The sequence below is a fragment of the Tamandua tetradactyla genome, chromosome 3, assembly GCF_023851605.1.
Source record: "Tamandua tetradactyla isolate mTamTet1 chromosome 3, mTamTet1.pri, whole genome shotgun sequence".
Taxonomy (NCBI): domain Eukaryota; kingdom Metazoa; phylum Chordata; class Mammalia; order Pilosa; family Myrmecophagidae; genus Tamandua; species Tamandua tetradactyla.
The window spans coordinates 10586731-10603681 of NC_135329.1; the positions used below are offsets into that span (position 1 = coordinate 10586731).

Below are 16951 nucleotides of genomic sequence, written 5' to 3' on the forward strand. Positions count from 1 at the left end.
TTGCATCTATATTCATTAGAGAGATTGGTCTGTAGTTTTCTTTTTTTGTAATATCTTTGCCTGGTTTTGGTATGAGGGTGATGTTGGCTTCATAGAATGAATTAGGTAGTTTTCCCTCCACTTCGATTATTTTGAAGAGTTTGAGGAGAGTTGGTACTAATTCTTTCTGGAATGTTTGATAGAATTCACATGTGAAGCCGTCTGGTCCTGGACTTTTCTTTTTAGGGAGCTTTTGAATGACTGCTTCAATTTCTTTACTTGTGATTGGTTTGTTGAGGTCATCTATCTCTTCTTGAGTCAAAGTTGGTTGTTTATGTCTTTCCAGGAACCCGTCCATTTCCTCTAAATTGTTGTATTTATTAGCGTAAAGTTGTTCATAGTATCCTGTTATTACCTCCTTTATTTCTGTGAGGTCAGTAGTTATGTCTCCTCTTCCATTTCTGATCTTATTTATTTGCACCCTCTCTCTTCTTCTTTCTGTCAATCTTGCTAAGGGCCCATCAATCTTATTGATTTTCTCATAGAACTAACTTCTGGCCTTATTGATTTTCTCTATTGTTTTCATGTTTTCAATTTCATTTATTTCTGCTCTAATCTTTGTTATTTCTTTCCTTTTGCTTGCTTTGGGATTAGTTTGCTGTTCTTTCTCCAGTTCTTCCAAGTGGACAGTTAATTCCTGCATTTTTGCCTTTTCTTCTTTTCTGATAAAGGCATTTAGGGCAATAAATTTCCCTCTTAGCACTGCCTTTGCTGCGTCCCATAAGTTTTGATATGTTGTGTTTTCATTTTCATTTGCCTCTAGGTATTTACTAATTTCTCTTGCAATTTCTTCTTTGACCCACTTGTTGTTTAAGAGTGTGTTGTTGAGCCTCCATGTATTTTTGAATTTTCTGGCACTCCGCCTATTATTGAGTTCCAACTTCATTCCTTTATGATCCGAGAAAGTGTTGTGTATGATTTCAATCTTTTTAAATTTGTTAAGACTTGCTTTGTGACCCAGCATATGGTCTATCTTTGGGAATGATCCATGAGCACTTGAGAAAAAGGTGTATCCTGCTGTTGTGGGATATAATGTCCTATAAATGTCTGTTAAGTCTAGCTCATTTATAGTAATATTCAGATTCTCTATTTCTTTATTGATCCTCTGTCTAGATGTTCTGTCCATTGATGAGAGTGGTGAATTGAAGTCTCCAACTATTATGGTATATGTGTCTATTTCCCTTTTCAGTGTTTGCAGTGTATTCCTCACGTATTTTGGGGCATTCTGGTTCAGTGCATAAATATTTATGATTGTTATGTCTTCTTGTTTAATTGTTCCTTTTATTAGTAGATAGTGTCCTTCTTTGTCTCTTTTAACTGTTTTACATTTGAAGTCTAATTTGTTGGATATTAGTATAGCCACTCCTGCTCTTTTCTGGTTGTTATTTGCATGAAATATCTTTTCCCAACCTTTCACTTTCAACCTATGTTTATCTTTGGGTCTAAGATGTGTTTCCTGTAGACAGCATATAGAAGGATCCTGTTTTTTAATCCATTCTGCCAGTCTATGTCTTTTGATTGGGGAATTCAGTCCATTAACATTTAGAGTTATTACCGTTTGGATAATATTTTCCTCTACCATTTTGCCTTTTGTATTATATATATCATATCTGATTTTCCTTCTTTCTACACTCTTCTCCATACCTCTCTCTTCTGTCTTTTCGTATCTGACTCTAGTGCTCCCTTTAGTATTTCTTGCAGAGCTGGCCTCTTGGTCACAAATTCTCTCAGTGACTTTTTGTCTGAGAATGTTTTAATTTCTCCCTCATTTTTGAAGGACAATTTTGCTGGATATAGGAGTCTTGGTTGGCAGTTTTTCTCTTTTAGTAATTTAAATATATCATCCCACTGTCTTCTAGCTTCCATGGTTTCTGCTGAGAAATCTACACATAGTCTTATTGGGTTTCCCTTGTATGTGATGGATTGCTTCTCTCTTGCTGCTTTCAAGATCATCTCTTTCTCTTTGACCTCTGACATTCTAAGTAGTAAGTGTCTTGGGGAACGCCTATTTGGGTCTAATCTCTTTGGGGTGCGCTGCACTTCTTGGATCTGTAATTTTAGGTCTTTCATAAGAGTTGGGAAATTTTCAGTGATAATTTCTTCCATTAGTTTTTCTCCTCCTTTTCCCTTCTCTTCTCCTTCTGGGACACCCACAATACGTATATTTGTGTGGTTCATATTGTCCTTGAGTTCCCTGATACCCTGTTCAAATTTTTCCATTCTTTTCCCGATAGTTTCTGTTTCTTTTTGGAATTCAGATGTTCCATCCTCCAGTTCACTAATTCTATCTTCTGTCTCTTTAAATCTATCATTGTAGGTATCCATTGTTTTTTCCAGCTTTTCTACTTTATCCTTCACTTCCATAAGCTCTGTGATTTGTTTTTTCAGCTTTTCTATTTCTTCTTTTTGTTCAGTCCATGTCTTCTTCATGTCCTCCCTCAATTTATCGATTTCATTTTTGAAGAGGTTTTCCATTTCTGTTTGTATATTCAGCATTAGTTGTTTCAGCTCCTGTATCTCATTTGAACTATTGGTTTGTTCCTTTGACTGGGCCATATTTTCAATTTTCTGAGCGTGATCCGTTATCTTCTGCTGGCGTCTGGGCATTTAGTCAGATTTCCCTGGGTGTAAGACCCCGCAGGTTGAAAGATTTTTCTGTGAAATCTCTGGGTTCTGTTTTTCTTATCCTGCCCAGTAGGTGGCGCTCGTGGCACACGTTTGTCTATGGGTTCCACCAGTGAAAGTTGCTGTGGGTCCTTTAACTCTGGAAAACTCTCACCATGGGGGAGGTTCGGCAGCCGAAGCATCTTGGAAGAGTGCCAGCCGGCCCGGGGGTCCGAACGCGGGGAGGGTCGCCGGCCACCGCAGCATGGGAGAGCGCCCGACCAAATTTCCTAGTCGGCCCGGTGCGCCAAGTGTGGTGGGAGGGCGCCAGCTGCCGCAGCCCGGGAGAGTGCACTGCTCCCAGGCGGACCGGGGAGTCACGTGTTTGGAAGGACCCCCCGGTCACCGTTCTCTGCAGTCTGGGGATTTCCGACCCAACTCTCTCAGTTGGTCCGGGGGGCCTCGCGTGGTGGGGGCGCCAGCCGCCACGGCCCAAGGGGACCGCCTGCCCAATTCTGCCAGCTGGCCTGGGAAGGAGGAAGGGAGGGACTCCGGCCGCTTGCCGTCCCGCCCGGGTAAGCCCGCGCCCCTCGGCGATCTCACCGGAGCTGGTTCTCCCAGACAGTCAGCCGTTCCAGGATGGGGTACACCGTCCCTTTGATCTCTGTTGTGGCTCCGGGAGCTGCTCTGTATTGTCTCCACTCCCCCAGTAGCTGTTCTGGAGGAGGAAAGGTGAGGGTGGCAAGGCTGTCGAGGCTGGTGGCGGAGGAGCTGGTGAAGGTGGAAGAGGGCACGGGGGTGGTTGGAGAGCAGCCGGAGCAGGAGGAGAAAGGGAAGGATAAGATGGCGGATGGAGCGCCGCCGGAGCAGAAGGGGGAAGAGGGAGAGGAGGGCGGGCGGGCTGGCTGGCTGGCTGGTGGGGCGTGGGCGCCACGCGCTGGGCTGGCAGACAAAGAAGGAGAGGAGGGCGGGCGGGCTGGCTGGCTGGCGGGGTGTGGGCGCTGCGTGCCAGGCCGGCGGACAAAGAGGGAGAGGAGGGCGGGCTGGCTGGCTGGCGGGGCGTCAATAACAAGGTTTTAACATTTGGGCTAAGTGAGGAACAAAAGGTTTCCAATACCATAACAACCCCAAGAAATCTATTAGTTGTTTTGGTGTATGTGGTGTGGGAAAACATTGTAACTTATCAATTACTGCAGGATTCAATTATTGAAGGACTACTTTTTGTCTTACCCACCCATACAACACCTAAGAATTTGACAGGGTAGCCAAGGCATTGCAGTTTCTCATGATTAATTGCCCATTCCCGGCTTTCAGGGTGAGATAATAATGAGCCTGAGGCTTCTTTTAGTTCTGAAAGAGAGTTACTTGGTAACATGACATCATTAATAAAGTGATATAGGCTTTTCCACTTAGTCAAATCCTTTACCACTAGACAGAGACCCTGGCAGATAGTGGTCAGGCTATGTAAATAGCCCTTTGGGTGGACAGTGAAAGTCCTTAATTCTTCCCAGGTGAAGGCAAAAGCAGGTTGGTTGGCTGTTTCAGTTTGCTAAAGCTGCTGGAATGCAATGTACGAAATGGATTGGCTTTTACAAAAGGGATTTACTAAGTCACAAGTTTACAGTTCTAAAGCCATAAAAATGCCCACAGTAAGGCATCCAGAGAAAAATACATTGACTCTGAAGAAAGGCTGATGGTGTCCAGGTTTCTCTGTCATATGGGAAGGTATTTGGCAACATCTGCTGTCCTTCTCTCCTGGCTTCTGGTTTCTGGCTTCAAGCGGCTCTGTCAGCTCCTGTTTCCAGTGGCTTCTCTAAGCATCTGTGGATCCTCACTTAGCTTCTCTAGGGCAGACTCTGGGTTTCTGTTGGGGACCAGAGGCTAACCTAAGATAGCGATTGAGCCAACATGGCCACCCTGGCTAATGCAATGGCATCTATATAGTACAACAAGGTTCTTCGCGGAAATAGGTTCCCGCCGGGACCTTCCCGCCGGCGCGAACTCCCCACCAATTATCTAACCAGCCCTTCCTGCCGGCGCGAACTCCCTCCTATCATAATGCCCCACATACCCTACTCCCTCCCCAAGCCGGTATATATACACCCAGCTTGCTTAATAAAATTTGCAGCTTGATCAGAATCCTGTCTTGCTGTCCTTCTTGCGTCTCTCTGTCCCATAGCCATTCTTCCCTCAGCAGGTGGCGGACCCCGTTGACTGTCCTGCGGGTCGGGACAATTGGCGCCCAGCGTGAGGCTCGACTGCTAGCTGAGAGATAGAAGCGTCACGCGCCGAAAAATGAGGAGGGCCCTCCCATAACCCCGGACTGCCATAGAAGTAACTCACCTGTGAACGCAGCCCCGGCGACACTGCCTCGCGCCGACGGACGAACGAAGAGAAGAGCGAAGGATCATGCAGTAAGTCACTTTCATTTTCATTTAAAAAATTCACTATGGGACAGGAATCTAGTACACATGAGCTTTACGTGAGACAATTAAAAGAAACCCTCAAGACGCAAGGAGCGAGAGTTAAGAAAAAGGACCTTAGAAATTTCTTTCAGTTTGTCTATCAAACCTGTCCATGGTTCCCTGCTGACGGGACCATAGACCAAAAATGCTGATCAAGAGTAGGAGATTGTTTAAAGGACTATTATAAAATTTTCGGGCCGGAAAAGGTACCAGTTACAGCCTTCAATTATTGGAACTTAATCAATGAGGCCATAAAAACTTCCCCTTCAGACCCTAAAATACTAGAGCTTTGTAGAGAGGGAGAAAAGGCCTTAAAAGATGCACGTCCCCTCTCCAGACCCCACTCAGAATGTAATTCTGTAACTGCAAAATAATCACCTCCTTAACTCCCTGCAAACCGCCAGTCAGGCACTCTCTTCTCTCTCTCTAATGACTAACCAAAATAAGCCCTCTAACCCCCGCTGTGCCCACTACACTTTTCCGGTCCTCCGTAGCCAGCAAAAGGCAAGGTCAGAAGCTTCCGAGCCTCAGTCTGAACAGGAAAGCAGTGAGGGGGAAGGGAGCGAGAAGGCTAATGATGAGGACGAAATAAAATCAGAATGTAGCCACGAGCGTAGCCGCGAGCGGGAGGAAACACCCCGAATCAATAAATACAAAAGGATTAATCTAAAATATTTAAAAGAACTAAAAAAAAGCCGTGCATGATTATGGAGTAACTGCCCCTTTTACTCTGGCTTTGCTAGACAATATTAGCGAAAAGGAGCTTACTCCAAATGATTGGTCACAGCTCGCCAGAGCCACCCTATCAGGTGGCGATTTCCTGCTATGGAAAGCGGATTATGAGGAGCAGTGTAAAAGGTATGCTGAAAGCAACATCTCAAAAGACAGCACAAAATCTTGGTCGTTAAAAAAGCTTCTAGGGTCAAGTCCTTATCATCTTAATTCTACCCAAGCAAAATACCCCCGAGGACTTGGCCTCCAGGTGCAGTCCGCCGCCATTAAAGCATGGAGGCTACTCCCCCAAAAAGGGGCTCTCCCGTCCTCTTTATCAAAAATAGTTCAGGGCCCCAACGAGCCGTATACTGACTTCCTCAGTTGGCTACAGATCGCAGCCTAGTGCATTCTTGGTGATCAGGAAAGCGAAAGTGATTTTATCAAGCATCTCACTTATGAAAATGCTAACACCGCCTGTCAGGCAGCAATCTGCCCTTTTCGTAATACTGACCTCTCCAATTATATTAAACTTTGTAACGGAATAAATCCTAATACTCAGGCAATATTAGCTGTCTTACAAAATCGCCCTCAAAACAACGGCCCCATCTGTTTTAATTGTAATAAATCGGGTCATTATTCAAAAAATTGCCCCCTACGCATTATTTTTGAATAATGGAATATGGAATAAAGCCTAAACTAATATAATAAGTGCTGAGGGTTTATAAAAATAGAAATTATGGTTAAAATCAAGAAAGATTTAATGAGTCTAAAATGATAATGTTTTCTTGAACTTTTAACCTGTTCTAATGAAAAGATATAAAATTTCTAAATAATTAGTTAGAAAGTAAAGAGTCTGTGTTTTATCAAAATAACTTATGTTAACTTTTATCATGTTGTTATCTGTATAAAAAATACTGATTTTCTCCTGGGTATCATTATACTGGCAAAAAGTGCTTCTTTTCTTGCCCTAAACCAGGTGGCTTAATCTATTAATCTAAGTACTATTACTATAAATGAATCTATTACTGGCTAAATCATATTCAGATCATATAAAAACCTATATTCCTTTAAGCCAAAATATCTTAAGGCTTTGTCCAATCTTTATATAAACTACATATGTATAAGCTAAATTTATCCTAAAATAACCATGGCTTATATTGGAAGCAGATCAGATTTGAGGGTTGAATGCAAGGAAAAAATATACTTGTGGAGTCTTTTTTGTTCACCTGATGTTGCCATTACATGCAACTGATATTGCTATCACATGAGCTTGGTAAAAAATAGTTTAAATGTACACTCTAGCTGGGAGGACTGGCTATCCCCCCAGAAAGAGGTGTACTTTAATAAAGATATCTAGGTCCAGGAAGCTCCTCTTGGTCCCTAGCCAGTTCCCAGAGGACCCAACTGGGCCCCGTCATGTAAGCAAACCGAAATTTGGCCACTATTGTGAGAAAATACCATAAAAACTGCATGCAATAAATTTAAAATTAGCAAAAATGCACAACCAATTATAAAGAATCCACATTCCTGCATTCCTTTTAAATCAATCCAATGAATTCAATTTTAAAAATCTGGTCATTTGCTATGGGTACACGTCACTATTGACACTCTGCATTCATTTTTGCTACCTAACACTTTAGGAATTCCTCAGCATATAAAAACTGATAATGGTCCTGAATACACAGGTCAAATGTTTAAAAAATTCTGTCAACACTTGGTGAGGACCAGATCCGGTCCTGATATGGGGCAGAGAATCAGTGTATATATATTCTAGGGAATTTGATTCAGACAAATGGTTACCAGAGCGATTAACAAAACAAATAGACAATAACAATCTGTCCAGGGCAAAAAGGTTGCCCTGAGAAAAGGCATTTCTCTCTTTTTCTTTCTCCAGCACAGCTGAAGCTACTAATAAACCAGCAAGCCCTGCTATAACCTATTCAACGACGGCTAAGCTGACAGACGACTGAAGTCCAAGAATCCATCTACTGGTGTTGCTGGTCTAGGCACCGGTATCGCCTCAATCACCCTCCAACAACAAAGCCTCTCCAGCCTAAGAGCTGCAATAGACGAGGACTTAACCCGTATTGAAACTTCCATCACCCACCTTGAAAAGTCCCTTACGTCCCTATCAGAAATAGTTCTCCAAAATAGAAGAGGGCTAGACCTGCTCTTCCTTAAACAAGGAGGGCTTTGTGCAGCATTAGGCGAGGAATGTTGCTTTTATGCTGATCATTCTGGCTTAATTAGAGATTCAATGACCAAACTTAGGGAAGGAATTGCAAACCGCAAACATGAGCGGGAAGCCCAAGGAGGCTCCTCCTGGGGACTCAACGGAATCCTCCCTTACCTCCTCCCTATATTAGGCCCCTTAATAACCCTACTCCTTATAATATCTATTGCACCTGCTATTATAAGGAAAATACTGCAGCTTGTAAAGGATCAAGTTAATTCAGCCCTAGGGAGGCCCATTCAGGTACATTACCAAAGGCTCCATCTCCAGGACCAGGGCGTAACCCTGGAAGGCCAAGAAAACATCCACCCTCTGTAAATCCCCCCCTCCTACGGGAGCAGCATACCACTCGAAAGTATGCTTCTAGCTTATGCTATGATTGGTACCGCTGGGTGCAAGGCAAAGCACTGCAAAGGAGGGCCAGAACAATCAAAGGCCGTTTTCGAGCTCCTTGAGAAGTATGCCTCATTTGCATAGGGGTTCGCTCTGCAAAAAATTCCCCTCCCCAGAAAAACAGAGCCACAAACAACTTGGGGAATGAGGCCTCTACTTCCCCCAGCAAAGGTTAATGCCAAAAGAATGCTTAATCAGCATCCTTCCTCCATCCTTTTGAAAAACAAAGGGAGGAGATGTTGGGGACCAGAGGCTAACCTAAGATAGTGATTGAGCCAACATGGCCACCCGGCTAATGCAATGGCATCTATATAGTACAACAAGGTTCTTCACGGAAATAGGTTCCCACCGGGACCTTCCCGCTGGCGCGAACTCCCTCCTATCATAATGCCCCACATACCCTACTCCCTCCCCAAGCCGGTATATATACACCCGGCTTGCTTAATAAAATTTGCAGCTTGATCAGAATCCTGTCTTGCTGTCCTTCTTGCGTCTCTCTGTCCCATAGCCATTCTTCCCTCAGCAGGTGGCAGACCCCGTTGACTGTCCTGCGGGTCGGGATAGGTTTCACCTCTTAATTTAACATCTCTAAATGTCTGTGTCTTGGTTTCATTTCTCTGTGGTCTGTGTCATCTCTGAGCTCTGAGTTCCTATGTTTTTTTGGCTTTTTATTCTCTTCATAGAGGACCCCAATAAAAGGATTAAGACCCTTTTATTGACCACCTTGAATTGGGTGGTCACATCTCTATGGAGACAACCTAATTGAGAGGTCTCATGCACAACAGTTCTGTCCCCAACAAGAATACTTATTCTTTTTCCTCCTCTTCATTATCAGATGAAGAATCTATGGGAAACCAAGCTTTGGTCCTCCCCTCCCCCTGCAATATTTGTTACTATTTTCCTGTCTTGAGCTGGAAGCAACTTTTAGCATGCCAGAGCCTCTAACTGGCCATCCACTCTGCATAGGGTCATTCATTTCCACCTGGGTGTTCTGATTTGCTAGCTGCCAGAATACAATATACCAGAAATGGAATGGCTTTTAAAAAGGGAAATTTAATAAGTTCCTAGTTTACAGTTCTAAGGCCAAAAAAATGTCCCAATTAAAGCAAGTCTACAGAAATGTCCAATCTAAGGCATCCAGGGAAAGATACCTTGTTCAAGAAGGCCAATGAAGTTCAGGGTTTCTCTCTCAAGTGAGAAGGTACATGGTGAACACCGTCAGGGTTTCTTCCTCATCTGGAAAGGCATGTGGAGAACACGGTGTCATCTGCTAGCATTCTCTCCTGGCTTCCTGTTTCATGAAGCTCTCTAGGAGGCATTTTCCTTCTTCATCTCCCCCAAAGGTCACTGGCTGGTAGACTCTGCTTCTTGTGTCTATATCGTTCTGCTCTGCTCTCTCTGAATCTCCAGCTTTCTCCAAAATGTTTCCTCTTTTACAGGATTCCAGTAACGTAATCAAGACCCACCTAGAATAGGTGGAGACACATCTCCACATAAGCTTGTTTAACATCCACTCATGATTGAGCCACATCTCCAAGGAGAGAATCTAGCTAAAGTTTCAAACATACAGTACTGAATAGGGATTAGAAGAAACAGCTGCCTTTAGAAAATGGGATTAGGATTAAAATATGGCTTTTCTAGGGTACATATATCCTGTTAAACTGGCACACTGGGCAAGCCACGTATCTCTCTGTTTAAATTCCTCCTCTAAATGGAATGCAGAAACTTTCAGCACTTGTTCTGCCTTGTAGCCATCTGCAGGGCTCCTAACAGGGGCCACAATATGGCTGCTGCTATTTGGCAGTCTCCCATCTCCTTACTCAAATTTAGTTGTCCTGCTATCTATTGTAAAACAGCAAACCCACCAGAGTTTTCAGGGAGTCCCCATACTCTTGCACCATTCTCATTCATCTAGGAAGCCGTTCACTCTACATGGATGATTGAGGCCAATTTGGCACTTTCCCATGGATTCTCTCTTCCCAAGACTTATGGCTGCTACAGCCGGTGGCTCTTTGGTCTCCTGGCTGGCTTGCCAATTTTTCCAACCCCACTTTCAGAGGGGCAGCCTGAAGACCAAAGGACATGCCAGGCATGGAGTTAGACACAAATTTTATTGGGACTTATGAACAAGAGAAAATGTTTCCTGGTGGTGGGCTGTGGGGAAATGGAAGTCAGTGCTCTGCAAAGTGGTGGGGGGAGTGCAAGGGCTTATAAGGGTTTAGGACACGGGTGTAGAAACAGAGTTACAGCAGGGTCTTGTGACACAGGGGTTTGGAGGCTTATTATCAACAGATAACAGTGATCAAGGGGTTTTAATGCTTTGTTTACAATACCATCTGTGCATTCTTCCAGCCCCCACCCCCACCCTCCAGGGAGATCTGATAACCTTTCATTTCTGTCCCTGTCATTGTGGGCAGCTATGCGCAGTAACTTATTCTTAACATGGAGGCAGGGGTGGGGACTGGGCTCTGGGTCTCTACAGTCATGTTCCAGCACAGGGTTCACTGTGTTATACGGCCCCATGTTTTTATTTATTTTTGTTTTATCCTCTAGCTTTCCTTCTACTGACATACACATAAACTTCCCCTTTCAACCACAATCACACGCGTAATTCAGCACTATAGTTTACACTCACCACCACGTGGTACGATCACCTCTATCCATTTTCCAAACATTTAAATTCAACCTAGTTAAAAATTCTGCACACATGAAGCATCTGCTCCCCATTCTCTACCCTCATTCCATATCTTGGTCATCCATATTCTGTACCCTATTAGCTTATGTTTTATAATCAGTTCATATCAGACAGCTCATAGACTATTTGTCTTTTTGTGTCCGGCTTATTTCGTGCAACATAATGTCCTCCAGATTCATCCGTGTCGTCACATGCTTCAGGACTTCATTCTTTCCTACTGCCACATAATATTCCATCGTGTGTATACACCATATTTTGTCTATCCATTCACTTGGGTTGTTTTTTATCATCTTTTGACATTGTGAGTAGTGCCGTTATGAACACGGGTATGCAAATGTCTATTGTGTATCCTGCCGCTTTTGATCCTCCCTGTGGCAGACCCTCACATTTGGGGGGCGTACAGTGGAGAAGTGGAACCTCAGCCGAGGGAGGTAGCTTGTCCCAGGTCACCCAGGTACTGCTCCAGCTGCCCACACAGGCCGTGCCCTCTTCCCAGTGCTCTGAGACCCTGTGGGGTTAAACAGCTGGACACGTGGCTATTCTCTGGGCATCTTTTGGAGCACCCACATGACCAAATTCAACGAAATTGTCAAGGTGGAGGGGGTGGCCACCACCTGAAATTTACAATAAGAATTCAAAAATCGTCAGAATAGATTTGGGAAATGGGCGCGTGGGCACAGAATATTGCTTGGTAACAGGCAGTGTGGTCTAATGGAGCAAATATGGGTCCTCAGTCAGAGCTGGGTTTTTTTTAATGTTTTTTTATTTTTAAATGTAATATCTATACAAAGAAAAGAAAGAAAAAGCAATGATTTTCAAAGTACACTTCAAAAAGTAGTTACAGAACAGATTTCAGAGTTTGTTACGGGTTGCCATTCCACTATTTCAGATTTTTTCCTTCTATGTATTCCAAAACACTGGAGGCTAGAAGAAATATCAACATAATAATTCAGCAATCGTGCTCGTTTGTTAAACCTGACCTTTTCTGTATAACTCCACCATCACCTTTGAGCTTTCTCCCACTCTTTAGGGTATTTGGGCTATGCCCATTCTACCTTTTTCATGTAGGAAGGGGCTGCCGATAATATGGGATAGGGGGATGGAATCAGCTGATGTTCTGGAGAGGCTGGCCCCTCTGCATTTCAGGACTTCTCTGGTCCAGGGAGCCATCTGGAGATTGTAAGTTTCTGGAACAGAGCTGGGCTTTGATCTTGGTTCTACCCCTTTGAGCTGTCTGAACTTGGGCCTTTTACAGCCTAGAATTCTCTCATCTAGAAAACCAGGGTCACAGTACCTACCTCACGTGTCTAATGTGGGGATTAAATGAACAGCTGGCATAAAACATACAGGAAATGCTTGATAATAGCTCTAATTCTAATGGAGGTAAGTTTTGGTTAATGCAACTAAAGAGGAAAAACTAGCTCAGTAGAAGGGCTGGGCTTCATGAAGAAGTATCAGATAAAAGTCAAGTAAAGGTAGTTTGAACTTTAAAAAGGTAGTTAACTGGCATTTTTTGTTTATTTTTTTGGACTGATTTTATAAACCAACTTGGGAGTGGGGTAGGGAGAGGTGATAATTTTTTCCAATACTTTCAGCTCCTGGGGCGGGGGGTGGGGGTGGAGGGGTGGGGGGTGGCCAGGGGTGTAATAAAGCAGTGCTGTTGTGGAGTGTGACAGGTGGAAAACAAAAAAGAAACTTGTTCTCTGGAGTTGATTGTTTTTATGTGAGTCTGTTCCTTGCCCTCACCATTATTCTTGGTACTATGCAAATGAATTTCATTTGTTCAGCGAGAAAAGGGCTTAAGACAAAGGCTCTTTATCTTTATTTAGCTAATGTTGGCATTGAGACCATGCAATTTCTAGGTTCCTTTTGGACTAAAGAATCTCTATATGTGCGTGAAATAAATGCAAAATTTAAAGTGTAGATTTCTGATACAGGGACTGGGGTAGCTGGAATCATTCAGCTGATTGCTGATTTCTGGCCATTTTAGTTCCAAGAGAAATCAAACTTTTATTTTAAAACTAAACTTTGAAACTAAAAAAAGAAAGAAGCAAACCCGCTTCCTGTGCCAGAAGGAAAGACTTAAAATTTGGGAACACTCTTCAGCTCTTCAAAGACAGTGTGATAAACTATTGGGATTTCCTTTGTTGTTTTTTGTTCACGCCCATCCCCCCCCCACCCCACCCCCCAAAGACTCCTTGGGTGGCTGGCACACCTCAGGGGTCTCATTTCCGCTGTCACTGTTAGTGCATCTCTTGATCTCCTCCCTGCCTCCTCCTGTCCTCCTGTTTTCCTCATAGTCCTTTGCCATCCAGCAAAACTCAAGCTCTCCTTCACTATTCAGGTGAAATAAAATCAGCACCTCTATTCCCTGGTGATCTGTTCAGAACTGAATTCTCTCTACTGAATTTATATTCCTTTGCGTTTGAACTGGTCATAGGAACTTTGAAAGAAATTCACATTTGCCTTTTGCAAGTATGTGGGTTCACATATTCGTATATTCTTCGACTGTTCAATAACCATTTGCTGTTGAGCAAATGAATAATAATAGCTACATTTGTTGAGTGCATGCTCTACGGAAGGCAGTGGACCATGCCCTTTGTATGCATTTCCTCATGTAATTATCACAAGATTCAAGAATGTAGTATGAACCTTGTTTTCTGCAGGGAGCTGAGGTTAAGATGGAATAAGTAATTTTCCGAAGGTAATTTTCCCCCAGAAAATGGGGTAAGCAAGGTATGCTCTTTCAGTTTGCTGGGAGAGAGGGCCTAGAGTACAAACCAATAACAACAAAAACAAACAAACAACCCTAAAAACTAAAATCGAGTGCTCGGACATTTGCAATCTCAGGCTTGGGAAGGACCATTATCAAAGTCCCAGGCAGGTGGATGACCTCTAAGTAAAGAAAGCCAAGGTAACCCAAGAAAACCAAGGTAAGGCCCAAGAAAGCCAAGAAGCAACAGTCCAAATTTGATGTCCCCCAAACGCTGCAGAAAACGTTTAGGGCCACTAGAGGGCTCCCTCGCCTTAGGCAAATGTGCAGCACCGCACGCGCGTGGTGGCCCGCGGAACCCGCTGCACCGAGCGGGCTGGGAGCTCCCCTCAGCCTTCTCAGGGGCTCCATCCATTTTGCCTGGATCCGGGGCTCCGGGTCAGAACCTGGCCAGCCGTCTCGAGGTTTCCCAGCCACACCCCCCGGGATCCTGTGGGGTTGAGGATGCCCAAGGCTCACTCGGGGACACCCTGCCTAACTCACGATGCTGGGTGCCAGAGAAGAAAACTTTCCTCCCAGCAAGAGGAGATTCCTGGAATCACCCAAACCTGCCTCCCCCAAATGTCATTCTGGCCTGGTGCAGGCCATGGGAGGGCCATGCTGGGCTCCGCAGGGCGTGGGCTCTGCTGAGGCCGGGAGGGGCTCCTTCCGAGGAGCGAAGCCCCGTAGTGTCTGGAAAATGCCCCATAGAGGACCACTCACCTCGGTGTGCGGCGGAGGCAGCCACGCGACCCACCCCCCCATCCCAGGAACCCGAGAGGAGCCGGGTGGGGTCCCTGGGGGACCCCGGGGTGGGGCTGGAGGTGACGACTCAGTGCTGCAGCTTGTCATCCTCACTAGCAACGGCTTCGAGGTGACTAGAAGTGAATAGAGGCAAATTAAACCTTATAAATGGCAAAAGTTGGGGAGGGGATTAGGCTGCGGAGGTGGGACCGAGAGGCAACCCTCCCTCCCCTCTCCTTTTACAACTTCGTTTTTGTTCCATTATATGTATATTTAAAACGTGCAGAAAAAAGGTGCAGCCAATGTAAATTAGGTTATAAAGCCCTTTCCGAGGCCTCGCAGTTCCCAGAAAAGAGTTGCGAGAAATAGGGCAGGCCGTGTGGCCTGGAGGAGAGAGATGGGAACTCGCGGCTCCCCGGCTCCCCGGCTCCAGGCCGCAGACTGGACAGGCCCGGGCTGGGGCGGCCCGGGTGGACGTCCGCCCAGGGCGTGAGAACCGTTTTCCTGGAAGGACCACCCTGCCCCTGCTCAGAGCACTGGGCTCTCCCCGAGCGCCCAATTCGAGGCCGTCGGGCGGCGGCTCCGCGGGTCCCAGGCCGCTCCGGCCGGGCCGGCAGCCCAGGGCAGGCCCCGCAGCAGCTGAAGCGGGGCCCGGGCATTGTTCGGCCCCTCGGGCGGGTCCCGCAGGGGGAGGGGAGGCGGCGGATCCTTCCCCGGGGGACCCGCGCCTTGGCGCAGCCCATCGCCCGGGCTTTGTGAAATGTCGCGAGTCACCATGGAAACCGCGAGGAATGCGGAGAAGGGCGCGAGGGGGGCTGAGCGGGTTCCCGGGCCGCGCCCTCTGGCCCCTTTCGGACCCCAGCTCTGCACACGGCCTGTCGGGAGTTGTAGTCTCAAGGCTGCGGCCGCGCGCGGCGCCGAAGATGCGGGACGTCGCCTGTCCCCGCCTCCCCCTAACCTGCTAGCGCGAGGTGGGGAGCGCCGGGGAGGGGACGCGCGACCCGCGATTGGCGGAGGCGGTCCCCAGCCCCCACTCGCATCCCCTCCCCCGCTCGCCGCCTCCGACGCCTGCACCCGGCGCGTGCAGCCGCCGCCGCCCCGAGCACCCGCAGCCCCGGCGCACCGCGACACCCCGAGAGGCGCAACGACCCACGGACCCTCGCAGCCGCCGCAGCCGGAGGAGTGGGTGATGGCAGGGCGGGCGGCGGGTTCACGCGACCTGGGCGGGGGCATCCATCTGGTCCCTTCCCTGCTTCTCCGCGAGGCGCACAAAAGAGCGGGGGACCCGGGGGCCCGCGCTGCCGGGTCCGCGGCGGGGGGTGTGGTTTGGCTTTGGGGGCGACCCTGGGGGCCGAGTGGGGGTCTCTTTGTACGCCCGCAGAGCTCGGGACAGCGCCTCGCCCCCAGTAGGCGCTTAATGTGTGCGGGAGGGATTGTCCAGAACTGCGGTGAGAGGCCCCGCGCCCACTCTTGCCCGCTCAGCGGCCCCGAAGGCTCCGAGCCTGGGCGGGGGCTCCTCGGCCGCGGGAGGGTCGCGCCCCGAGCCCTGGGTTGCCACTGCCTCCGGCCCCCGCCCTCCGCTCGGGGACACCCACCCGCCATCCATGTCGCCCGAGTGGGGGCTTGCCCGCCTTCGAGGCACCTGCCCGAACCACAAAGGCCTCCCCGCCGCGGGCGGGCCTGGAACGGGCGCCGAGTGGGGTCCCTCAGCTTGAGCCCCGGGCCCGAGGTTCCCCCCGCGGCAGCGCGTCGGGCCTGGGGAGGGGATCTTCGGAGCTGGAGAGAAGCCAGGATGGGGGCGAGGCCGAGGCCGGGTCGAGCAAAGATGGGGAAGGACGGGTAGACGGGGAAACCGAGTGGGGACAGGTGACTGCCGGGGAGGGGGGAATGGAGACCCGGGTTTGGGAGGGATGAGAAGGGGGCGAGGGCTGGGCCTGAGGCGGGAGGGAGATCGGCGCAGGTGGCAGCGCGCGAGACTGGGTGCGCTGAAGAACGAGGGGAGACGCGGAGGGTGGAGACGGCCTGGGTTTGAGGAGGGAAGACGGGAGGGGAGAGCAGACCCGCGCTGGGCGGGGAGTGGGGGCGTCCCCAGGGCCGGGGCCCCTCGGAGAGGGAGGGGCGGGCGAGCGGAGGGGCGGGTCTCGGGCCCGAAGACCCTGCTCTAGGCGCGGGGACGCCGCCTGGGCGTGGCCTCTGGGCACGGCTCGCGGCCGGGGATGCCGGATCCTGGGCCGGGCTGGGTCGGCCCCGCCAGGAGCTTTGTCTCCGGGCTCCATTCCGGCCTGTAGGGGCTCGCTTTGGGTTTGCGGTGG

The 16951-nt window shown here is 47.9% G+C and overlaps 1 protein-coding gene across 2 annotated transcripts in view; it reads left to right on the top strand.

Annotated features, from left to right (window-relative positions):
- The first annotated feature begins 15410 nt into the window (after positions 1-15410).
- Positions 15411-16951, top strand: part of DPYSL5 (dihydropyrimidinase like 5) — a 117770-nt gene continuing 116229 nt past the window's right edge. Inside the window, exon 1 of one of the 2 annotated variants that reach the window (XM_077152356.1) lies at positions 15411-15821. In XM_077152356.1, the coding sequence (XP_077008471.1) occupies positions 15415-15821 (407 nt within the window). In that variant the 5' untranslated portion in view covers positions 15411-15414. The remainder of the gene's footprint in view (positions 15822-16951) is intronic. The other variant, XM_077152357.1, reaches the window with a different exon arrangement.